This window comes from Nomascus leucogenys, chromosome 18 (genome assembly GCF_006542625.1).
Source record: "Nomascus leucogenys isolate Asia chromosome 18, Asia_NLE_v1, whole genome shotgun sequence".
NCBI lineage: Eukaryota > Metazoa > Chordata > Mammalia > Primates > Hylobatidae > Nomascus > Nomascus leucogenys.
In genome coordinates this window covers 18661360-18673624 of record NC_044398.1, presented here as the reverse complement: position 1 = coordinate 18673624, position 12265 = coordinate 18661360, and the positions used below count along the sequence as shown (strand labels likewise).

Genomic DNA, 12265 nt, shown 5'->3' with positions numbered 1-12265 from the left:
GGCAAAGAGCTTAAATTAAATTATGTAACCAAAACAGGATCAAGCAGTCAAGAAGAAAACAGGTATCTGGGTCTATCTAACAAACACTTTCTGAAGGATAATTCTAATACCCTTTTATTATGAATAACTGCTAAGAAATTTAAGCTGCATATCACATTTGAATACAAACCTTTGCACTGTATAAGTGGTCGGCATCTGGTGGATCAAGAATGGCCATATTTTTTTCTAAGGACTCTACTTCTCTGTGCATTACATAAAAATTGCAGTAATTTCCCAGCTGAAATGGTCTTGACAAAGGGAAAGCATCCACCCATGTAAACTGAGCATCAAAAAAGTCACTAGGTATATACAAATTCTGATAACGGCGCCTTAGTTCCATCATGTCACAACTGGGACTGAAAAACAGACATAAGTAGTGAATAAATAGCCTTAATAAAAAGGTTACACAAACATTTAATTCTGTAGCAAATATAACTGGATATAGTAAAACGTAAGCTGAAAAAAGACAAAGTCAGTTACTAATGAGCTATAGATTTGCATAGAGACATATGAAAATATTACTTTCAAATTTATATACGCAAAGCTTTGAATAAATAGTATTCTCGGTGTTATCCTTATTTCGTTACTTTTTGTTACAGAAGACCCTTTGAAATAACTTGAACCTCAGCTCCAGAAAAGATCTGTACAAAAGCAGGTTTTCCTCAGTTGGAACTGTGGATTACTTGAAAATTATGGTTCATGTTGAATGGATACAAAACAGCAATGAGAGTGGTACCAAATTAGTATTTCTGTATGCCCCTCAATCAGGTTTTTGAGTGTAGAAAAACTATAACTTTTATTTTACTATAGTAAGTTCCTAGATCAAGCATACTTACATTCAAAATTAAATACAAAAATCCACAAAAAGCAAAATTCGTATGTTCCTTGGATTATCTGCACCTCCACACCCCTTTCTCTGTGAATGATTAAGATCCATACCTGATTATTATGTATAGAGGGGATAAATCTCTTGCCTTTTAAATCTCGCACTGATTTTTTAAAGGATCATTTCCTTTTTCCTAAGAAGTAGAGCTTTTAAAAGAGAGGAACTGAAAGGTCAATCTGGCAAAAGGTTAAGAGATGTCTGTTAAAAGTATAATGTAAGATGAAAAGAACTACATTGTCTTTTTTAAAGACAACTAAAGGCAGAAGTATGAAAGATGAAGTAATCTACATGCAGAGATGTCTTTATTTGAAGCATAAAAATAAATACAGTGCAATAAACCTGTCAGTTAATAGACTATTACCTACCTACCTATTCATCTATTTATCTATTCTATCTATAGACAGAATCTATCTATCTATCTATCTATCTATCTATCTATCTATCTATCTATCTATCTATTCTATCCTATCTACAGACAGAATCTTGCTCTGTCACCCAGGCCAGAGTGCAGTGTGGCATACTCACAGCTTGCTGTAACCTGAATTCCTAGGCTCAAGCAATCCTTCCATGTCAGCCTCCAAGTATTATAGCTAGGACTACGGGTGCACTACCACATGTGGCTAACTTCTACTTTTTGTAGAGGTGAGGTCTCACTATATGCCTAGGCTGGTCTCAAACTCCTGGCCTCAAGTGATCCTTCCACCTCAGCCTCCTAAAGTGCTGGATTACAGGCGTGAGCCACCAGTGCCAGGCCTATAATTATACTTTATATGGATATGATTCTGCTGTCAAAATAATAAAAACATGAAACAAGTATCTGAGTTTTGTTACAAAAAGCAAGTATGTATAATTGTTTCCCAATTCCATATCACCAGAATTTTAGAAGTCATGTTTTACCCCACAGGAGTAAAATTTATAATAAAACAAAAGATGTAAGTACAAATAAATCATTTCATGGGCACGAAGTTTCTTATAATCATATTAGTATAAGAAAATCTTGATTTATACAACTACAAATGAGAAGTATGGAAACTTTAAAATCATTTTTACTTGCAAGAGATCCATTTAATGTTCTGGGAATTTACTTCAAAGTGGTAAAACTAAACTGTGAGGCCAGGCGCGGTGGCTCACGCCTGTAGTCCCAGCACTTTGGGAGGCCAAGGCGGGCGGATCACGAGATCAGGAGATGGAGACCATCCTGGCTAACACGGTGAAACCCCATCTCTACTAAAAATACAAAAAAAATTAGCCGGGCGTGGTAGCGGGCGCCTGTAGTCCCAGCTACTCGGGAGGCTGAGGCAGGAGAATGGCATGAACCCAGGAGGCGAAGCTTGCAGTGAGCCGAGATCGAGCCACTGCACTCCAGCCTGGGTGACAGAGCGAGACTCCATCTCAAAAAAAAAAAAAAAAAAACTAAACTGTGAAGGTCTAATTTTTTTTTTTTTTTTTTTGAGACAGAGTCTCCCTCTGTCTCCCAGGCTGGAGTGCAGTGATGCAATCTCGGCACACTGCAATCTCTGCCTCCCGGGCTCAAGCGATTTTCCTGCCTCAGCCTCCCAAGAAGCTGGGATTACAGGCACGCACCACCACGCCCAGCTAATTTTTGTATTTTTTAGTAGAAATGGAGTTTCACCATGTTGGCCAGGCTGGTCTTGAACTCCTGACCTCAAGTGATCTGTCCGCCTCAGCCTCCCAAAGTGCTGGGATTACAGGCATCAGCCACTGCACTCGGCCCCTGAAGGTCTAATTTAGAAGAAGCTAAATAGCTGTTCAATTTCATATCCTATGCATCAACTCTTCCCAAAAGAGCATTCAATATTGAGAACAGATGGGTTAAAATTAGAGCTCCTCTATTTAATATCTTTGAGGCTGGGAAAGTGGTTTTGGTTTCAACTGGTTTCTCAGAAACATGCAGACTACAGATTTTTAAGTATAAGAGTAAGCAGCTATAAGAAGAAAACTAGCGTAACGTTAAGAGTAGTTGCTGGGCCAGGCGTGGTGGCTCACGCCTGTAATCCCAGCACTTTGGGAGGCTGAGGCGATTGGATCACCTGAGGTAAGGAGTTTGAGATCAGCCTGGCCAACATGGTGAAACCCTGTCTCTATTAAAAATACAAAATTAGGCAGGTGTGGTGGCGCATTCCTGTAATCCCAGCTACTCGGGAGGCTGAGGCAGGAGAATTGCTTGAACCTGGGAGGCAGAGGTTGCAGTGAGCCAAGATCGCGCCATTGCTTTCCAGCCTGGGCAACAAGAGTGAAACTCCATCTCAAAAAAAAAAAAAAAAAAAAAGCAAAAAAAGAAGTAGGCGCTGATTTGACCATAAGTAAGAGTAAATGAATGCCAACTATGTAACATAATTAAGCAAAGTCACCAAGCAAAATTTTCTTGGCATTAAGTAGCTTGACTAAAATTCACTGGGTTACTAAATCTAGAACTGAGTATCTGGAAATTTTAACCTCTGATAGGCAAGTATTATGAACGGTAATTATCACTCTGTTTAAATGTAATAATATCCTCTTAGGCCACTGCATTGCATACAGCTATTTGCTTTTAGGCTAAACAGCCCTGAACACTGCTTTTAATGATTTTCTTATTTTACTGTCAATTTGTTATTTTTCCATCTATTAATCTACTACCTAAGTTGCGACCATAACCCACCATTAATTACTGAGACTATACAACTGCCACACACTGGGTTAAGTCCTTTGGATACATGAACTAAACCTCGCAATAATTTTGCTAGTTAATACTACCTTTGTTTTGCAGGTGAACCTCAGAAATTCCTGGTAACTTGGCCAGGCGCAGTGGCTCACACCTGTAATCCCAGCACTTTGGGAGGGCCAGGCAGGTGGATCACTTGAGGTCAGGAGCTCCAAACAAGCCTGGCCAACATGGTGAAACCCCATCCCTACTAAAAATACAAAAATTAGCTGGGTGTGGTGCTGAGCACCTGTAATCCCAGCTACTAGGGAGGCTGAGGCAGGAGAATAGCTTGAACCCAGGAGGCGGAGGCTGCAGTGAGCTGAGATCGTGCCACTGCACTCCAGCCTGGGTGAAAGAGTAAGACCCTGTCTCAAAAAAAAAAAGAAAAAAGAAATTCCTGGTAATTTGTCATGACTTCTGATTCAAAGGGTGAATAATATATTTATGTATATAACATACACATACACTATACATGTGAATACATTATGTATGTGAGTATATATGCATATCTATGTTTCTATTACACTACACTGCCAGGGCTAAACTTGAAATAATCAGTTTACTACTGTATTATTGCTTTATCATATACAATGGACTATACATGATCTTCAAGTTATCAATAAGTCTAGATCTTAACTGATTCTAACTTTAGGGGAATAACGTTATGACAGAGGAATTTCCTTGAGGGGCTGCCTTTATCAATACCAGTCGATATCCTTCATGGGGGTATAAAAATAATGCAGCATTGTAGAGAATTAAGTTATTTCAAATTGCATTTCTGCCCTTATATGAAGAACACTAACTGTCGGGAAATCAATGTTGCAAGAAAAATACCTCTGTAACATATTCTATCAAATTATATGAAATTAGTAACTCAAGAAAACAATGGGTGGGGAATAACCTACCAATCTAAAGAAAACTTTGAAAATTGAACTGTGTAACGTGGAACAACACGTCGAACTCTCCGAGGTGATCGCTCTCGCTCTCTTCGTGGAGATCTTTCCCGGGAACGTTTCCTCTGAGGTGATCTTTCTCTCGATCTACGTCTTTCTCTCTCTCTCTCACGACTGAAAGCAAATTTTTCTAAAATTACTAATATTTCTAATATTATGGAAAAGCTCTTCAATGAAGTAAATAGAGTAGGTAATATAAGCAAGATTCCACAGTATATTTAACTTTTTAAAAATTGTAGTAAAATATCCATAACATAAAATTTACCATTTTAAAGTTTTATATTATAAGCATAGTTCAGTGGCATTAACTATGTTTACATTGTTGTACAACCATTGCCACCATCCACAGTACACTTTAGAAAATATACCTTCGATCATCTTTTCTGTTAGGCACTTGATCCCCTCTGTCATTTCTTCCTGAAAATCGGGATGGGGGATCTAATCGTCGTGCCGGTTGTGGTTGTGAAACTATACGAACAGGAGGCTGCAATAAACCAGCTTTAAAAGATAAAAGAAAAAAATGTTTAGCGTATCTAAACAAAGTTTGAAAGCATTACCTGATAAAATTAGAGGAACAAAGTTAAATAACTGAGAGTCACTAAAATTGTTTTTTCAAAGTTGGCCTAATTTATATATATTTTTAAAGAATAGGTACTGGCCGGCTGCAGTGGCTCACACCTGTAATCCCAGCACTTTGGGAGGCCAAGGCGGGTGGATCACCTGAGGTCAGGAGTTCAAGACCAGCCTGGTCAACATGGTGAAACCCTGTCTCTACTAAAAATGCAAAAATTAGCTGGGAGTAGTGGTGAGCGCCTGTAATCCCAGCTAATCAGGAGCCTGAGGCAGGAGAATCGTTTGAACCCAAGAGACGAGGCTGCAGTGAGCTGAGATTGCACCACTGCACTCCAGCCTGGGCGGCAGTAGCAAAACTCCGTCTCAAAAAAAAAAAAAAAAAGAATAGGTACTGTCAGGTCAGGCGCAGTGGCTCACACCTGAAGTCCAGCACTTTGGGAGGCAGAGGCGGGCAGATCATGAGGTCAGGAATTCGAGACCAGCCTGGCCAATATGGTGAAATCCCGTCTCTACTAAAAATACAAAAAAATTAGCCAGGCATGGTGGCGCCTTCCTGTAATCCCATTTACTCAGGAGGCTGAGGAAGGACAATCACTTGAACCCAGAAGGTGGAGGTTGCATGCTACTGCATTCCAGCCTGGGCAACAGGGCGAGACACCGTGTCAAAAAAAACAAAAAAAAAACAGGTACCTTTTTTTTGAGACAGAGTCTCACTCTGTTGCCCCACTTGGAGTGCAGTAGTGCAATTATGGCTTACTGCAGCCTTGACCTCCCAGGCTTAAACAATCCTCCCATCTCAGCGTCCAAAGCAGCTGGGACATAGGCATGCACCACTAAACCCAGCTAATTTTTTTTTTTTTTAAATTTTTTGAGGAGATGGGGTCTCCCTATGTTGCCCAGGTGGGGCACTATCTTGATGAATTCTTCCCAATATTGAAAATCAACAATTTCATTTTGAAATAGTATAAATATTTCCAGGTAGGAATAGTGCAAATTTACCTTCTTTACTACAATGCACACTTAATTTATGGAAAGATGTCTAATATATGCAAAGTTCTAAGTATTTTAGACAGAGTAACCAGAATAAGTAACTAAGTCCTTTACAACATAGATTAAAATACTCATTCCCCCTTTCAACATCTGATCACGCCATAAGGACAAAAAAATGTGTTTTTCTTTAAAATTTGCTCAACCTCAGTAGAATGATTCACATTAAACGTCTCTAAAGCAGACAGAACTATTACACATCACAGAAAATAAACACAAGCACAAATAATTTCATTCTTCCCGACTGATAACATGATATATGATATCCCACATCTCTACACTAGAACAGTTTTCTGACGCTGGTCTATGACAATGATATTAATTCCTGGTAGAAAGCCTAGTATGGTGATCATCTGAATTATTGCTCTGCAATTTGTAGCAGGAAAAAAATCTCTCCACTACTATGTTTCCTAAAAAATTAGTTCAATATGGTCTGATTTTTATTATGAATGGAAAAATGTGTATGTCAGCAGGATTCTTATGCATTGTTATGCTCATCTCCCTTTTTATGTTCCTGTCAGCCCAGAAACATACAGGGAGCTTTCAATTTTGGAACACCCTCACTGGGACATCTCCTTTAAGAAATACTCAGTGGGGGACTGTAAAAATGACAAAGGAGAGGCCGGGCACGGTGGCTCACGCCTGTGATCTCAGCACTTTGGGAGGTGCAGGCGGGTGGATCATGAGGTTAGGAAAGCGAGACCATCCTGGCTAACACGGTGAAACCCCGTCTCTACTAAAAAAAAATACAAAAATTAGCCGGGCATGGTGGCGGGTGCCTGTAGCCCCAGCTACTGGGGAGGGTGAGGCAGGAGAATGGCGTGAACCCAGGAGGCGGAGCTTGCAGCGAGCCAAGATTGCGCCACTGCACTACACACTTGGCGACAGAGCAAGACTCCATCTCAAAAAAAAAAAAAGACATAGGAGTCAGCTTGAAAAAATTCTTACTAACTATACATATAAAGGATCAAAAAGAAAACAACTGAATACAAAACAATGGATAAATGAAAACCCATGAGGCCACAGTAAAAAAAGAAAAGAGCTAACATAACGCAAGAATAAGATGCGGTAAGAAGGATGAATAAGCCAAGCACAGTGGCTCACGCTTGTAATCCCAGCACTTTGGGAACCTGAGGGGAGTGGATCACCTGAAAGTCAGGAGTTCAAGACCAGCTTGGCAAACATGGTGAAACCCCATCTCTACTAAAAATACAAAAAATTAGCTGGGCGTGATGGCGGGCGCCTGTAATCCCAGCCTCAGGAGGCTGAGGCAGGAGAATCACTTGAAGCCAGGAGCGGAGGTTGCAGTGAGCCGAGATCTTGCCATTGCACTCCGCCCTGGGTAACAAGAGCAAAACTTCGTCTCAAAACAAAAACAACAAAAAAAGAAGGATGAATATAAAAAGCACCATTTAGAAATTCTTGGCCGGGCCGGGTGCAGTGGATCACATTTGTAATCCCAGCACTTCAGGAGGCCAAAGCGGGTGGATCACCTGAGGTCAGGAGTTTGAGACCGGCCTGGCCAACACGGTGAAACCCCATCTCTACTAAAAATACAAAAAAATTAGCCAGGAGTGGTGGTGCATGCCAATAATCCCAGCTATTTGGCAGGCTGAGGCAGGAGAATCGTTTCAACCTGGGAGGCGGAGGTTGCAATTAGCTGAGATCGGGCCATTGCACTCTGGCCTGCTTGACAGAGCCGAGACTCTGTCTCAAAAAAAAAAAGTCTCGGGCCAGGTGCGGTGTCTCACGCCTGCAATCCCAGCACTTTGGGAGGCCAAGGTGGGCGGATCACCTGAGGTCAGGAGTTCAAGACCAGCCTGGCCAACCTGGGCAACCCCCACCTGACCTAAAAATACAACAAATCAGCTGGGCGTGATGGGAGACACCTGTAATCCCAGCTACTTGGGAGGTGGAGGCTGCGGTGAGCCGAGATGCGTCATTGCACTCCAGCCTGGGCAACAAGAGCAAAACTCCATCTCAAAAAAAAAAAAAAAAAAAGTCTCACACACAAAATGTCATAAAAGTGGAATCACACATTATGTTCAAAACCAAACAAGGATGCGTACTTACAGAATAAAACTATTATCAAAGAAAACAAGTTACAAATGGTGGTTTTTTTTTTTTGTGAGACGGGGTCTTGCTGTCACTCAGGCTGGAGAGCAGTTGTGCAATCCTGCCTCACTGCAACCTCCGCCCCCTGGGCTCAAGTGATCCTTGCACATCAGCCTGTGCACACCATCACGCCTGGCTATTTTTTTGGATTTTTAGTAGAGACAGGGTCTCACCATGTTACCCAGGCTGATCTCCAACTCCTGAGCTCAAGCAATCTGCCCACCTCAGCCTCCCAAAGCGCTGGGATTACAGGCGTGAGCCACCGCCCTGCTACCAGACACAATGTTGTATTTTTCTGACCCAAGTAGTGATTACACAGGTGCTCATTAAATAACTCATTACACTGTAATCTGTCATCATTTTGCTATGTGTCATCATTTACAATAACAAACAAAATGCAGGCTGGGAGCAGTGTCTCACACCTGTAATCTCGACACTTTGGGAGGCCAAGATAGGCAGATTACTTGAGTCCAGGAGTTCAAGACCAGCTCTGGCAACATGGCAAAACCCTGTCTCTACAAAAAGGTGCAAAAATTAGAGGGGGGCTGAGAAGGGAGATTACTTAAGGCCAGGAGGTCAAGGCTGCAGTGAGCTAACATCACACCACTGCACCTATGCCTGAGTGACAGACCAATACCTTGTCTCCAAAAAAAAGAAAGGAAAAAAAGAAAATGCAGTCTGGGCATCATGGTGAAACCCCGTCTCTACAAAAGATATAAAAATTAGGCTGGCAGGGTGGCGCACACCTGCTGAGGCAGTAGGATCACTTGAGCCGGGGAGGCAGAAGTTGCAGTGAGCCAAGATTACACCACTGCACTCCAGCCTTGGCGACAGAGAGAAATCCTGCCTCAAAAAAAAAAAAAAAAAAAAAACACAAAAGAAGAACATGTCACAAGTACATTTTTTTAATGCCAATTAAGTAGGCTTCTGTAAGCTAAGGCTATCTGTCATCTTTTTCTCTTTTTTTTGAGATACAGTTTCGCTCTTATTGCCCAGACTGGAGTGCAATGGCGTGATCTGGGCTAACTGCAATCTCCGCCTCCTGGGTTCAAGCGATTCTCCTGTCTCAGCCTCCAGAGTAGCTGAGGTTACAGGTGCCTGCCACCACGACCCAGTTATTTTTTGTATTTTTCCAAAAGTGCTGGGATTACGGTGTGAGCCACCGCGCCTGGCCCTATGTATCATTTTAAACACTGTTTTTATAAGAACACATCTGAACCGGGTGCAGCGGCTCACGCCTGTAATCCCAGCACTTTGGGAGGCCGAAGTGGGCGGATAACTTGAAGTCAGGAGTTTGAGACCAGCCTGACCAACGTGATGAAACCCTGTATCTACTAAAAATACAAAAATTTGCCAGGCATGGTGGCACATGACTGTAGTCCCAGCTACTTGGGAGGCTGAGGCAGGAGAAGAGCTTGAACCAGGAAGGCTGAGGTTGCAGTGAGCCCAGACTGCACCACTGCACTCCAGCCTGGGCGACAGAGCGAAAAAGAACACATCTGGAGTTTCACACAATCAATTTGCAAAAAAACTTAAAACTCAGCAAATTCATTTGATGTGGTATGTAATCAATAGTTTTTTGATATGTATGTAATTTAATAGTTTTGATACTTAAGTCTACAAGGGTGTATCTTTTAATTTCTTATCACTAAGAGAAAAAAAAAAAATACTTCCACATAGCTATGGAAGTAGATGTGCCCTGTTCAGGATTTTTAGGCTTCAAGTTTTCTTGAAATCCCTGCCTTTTTTTGTAATTAAAAGCATAGTTATATTATTAACAACTAAAAAGTTACATATTCGTCTGCAACAAAAGCAAAGATACCTTTCTGCTGAGGCTGCTGTAATAAGGGCTGTGGTTGAGTCTGCAATAGTGGTGTAATAGAAGCTGCTGAAATCTGTGCCTGCAGCAGCGACTGGGGCTGGGGCTGAGTCTGAACACCAAATGTTGTCTGTGGTGCAATTGGCTGAAGTACAGCAGGAGGAGTCTTCAGTAATGGCTGGGTTTGCGACTGATTCTTCAATTAAAAAATGAAAGAATAAGAAAAAAAAATCTTTGTGAATTAGAAGACTCATTTACCAAGCTTCTATAATACCTAACTCAATATTTTCTGTACCTGATTTGGTAGTGTTTGAATTCTCTGTGCATTCCATTTAAAAGGCATATTAGGATTATACGTAGCTTCAACCAATACTCTGTCACCTACTTGGGGGGTTTTCCCTTTGACAGCACTGTAAAAAAAAAAAAGAAAAAAGTTAAACATAAATACAGTTAAAATAGATTTCTCCCCAAAATGATTTACATAGTTAGTACTTTAAAGTAAACCATATCTCAAAAAAAAAAATAAACAGTAAACTATATCAGAAATGGAAGCCTGGAAAGCTCTTTAAACAGTAGATGGGGCCGGGTGCGGTGGTTCATGCCTGTAATCCTAGCACTTTGGGAGGCCGAGACAGGTGAATCACTTGAGGTCAGGTGTTCAAGACCAGCCTGGTCAACATGGTGAAACCCTGTCTCTAGTAATAATACAAAAATTAGCCGAGCGTGGTGGTGCACACCTGTAATCCCAAATACTCAGGAGGCTGAGGCAGGAGAATTGCTTGAACCCGGGTAGTGGAGGTTCCAGTGAGCTGAAATCATGCCCTGGCAATCCAGCCTGGGTGACAGACGAGACTCGGTCTCAAACAAAAGTAAATAAATAAAATAAAATAACAATAAAAAGTAGTTGGGGGATGGCAGCAGTAGCTCATGCCTGTAATCTCAGCACTTTGGGTGGCCAAGGTGGGCAGATCACTTAAGGAGTTCGACACCAGCCTGGCTAACATGGTCAGGAGTTCGAGACCAGCCTGACCAACACAGTGAAACCCCATCTCTACTAAAAATACAAAAATTAGCTGGGTGCAAATAACCTGTACCCGAGAGGCGGAGGTTGCAGTGAGCCAAGATCGCACCACTGCACTCCAGCCTGGGCGATAGACTGAGACTCCATCTCAAAAAAAGTAGTAATAAAAAAAGAGGCTGGCCGCGGTGGCTCACGCCTGTAATCCCAACACTCTGGGAGGCCGAGGCGGGTGGATCATGAGGTCAGGAGTTCAAGACCAGTCTGGCCAAGATGGCGAAACCCCATCCCTACTAAAAATACAAAAATTAGCCAGGCGTGGTGGCAGGAGCCTGTGATCCCAGCTACTTGGGAGGCTGAGGCAGGAGAATCGCTTGAACCCGGGAGGCAGAGGTTGCGGTGAGCCAATATTGTGCCACTGCACTCCAGCCTGGGCGACAGAGCAAGACTCCATCTCAAAAATAAATAAATAAATAAATAAATATAAATTTTAAAAATAAAAAAATAAGAAAAAATAGACGGCCAGGTACAGTGGCTCATGCCTCTAACGCCATAACTTTAAAAACCAAACGGATCACCTGAGGTCAAGAGTTCAAGACCAGCTTGGGCAACATTGTGAGATCACATTTCTACAAAAAATTTAAACATTAGTCTTTATGTCTAGATCTGAAGAAATTGGGGAAAAAAAATAGTTGCCGGGCGTTGTGGCTCATGCCTGTAATCCCAGCACTTTGGGAGGCTGAGGCAGGTGGATCACCTGAGGTCAGAGGTTCAAGACCAGCCTGGTCAACATGGTGAAACCCCATCTCTACTAAATATACAAAAATTAGCCGGGCATGGTGGCAGACGCCTGTAATCCCAGCTACTCAGGAGGCTGAGGCAGGAGAATCGTTTGAGCCTGGGAGGCAGAGGTTGCAGTGAGCCGAGATCATGCCATTGCACTCCAACCTGGGCAACAAGAGCGAAACTTGGTCTCAAAAAAAAAAAAAAAAAAGCTGGGCACGGTAGCATGGGCCTAGAGTCCCAGCTACTTCAGAGGCTGAAGCAGGAGGATCCCTTGAACCCGGGAATTTGAGGCTGCAGTGAGCTATGACTGTACTTCTCGACCCCA

General features: G+C 42.1%; 1 protein-coding gene across 4 annotated transcripts in view; it reads right to left on the bottom strand.

The window, feature by feature from the left end:
- CCAR1 (cell division cycle and apoptosis regulator 1) overlaps window positions 1-12265 on the bottom strand; it is a 74505-nt gene that overhangs the window by 37476 nt on the left and 24764 nt on the right. For all 4 annotated transcript variants that reach the window (XM_003258200.2, XM_012497025.2, XM_030799143.1 and 1 more), the window contains 5 exons: window positions 10432-10546; window positions 10140-10332; window positions 4951-5080; window positions 4535-4696; window positions 170-395 (listed from right to left, as the gene is read on the bottom strand). In XM_003258200.2, coding sequence (XP_003258248.1) covers window positions 170-395; window positions 4535-4696; window positions 4951-5080; window positions 10140-10332; window positions 10432-10546 — 826 coding nt within the window. The remainder of the gene's footprint in view (window positions 1-169; window positions 396-4534; window positions 4697-4950; window positions 5081-10139; window positions 10333-10431; window positions 10547-12265) is intronic.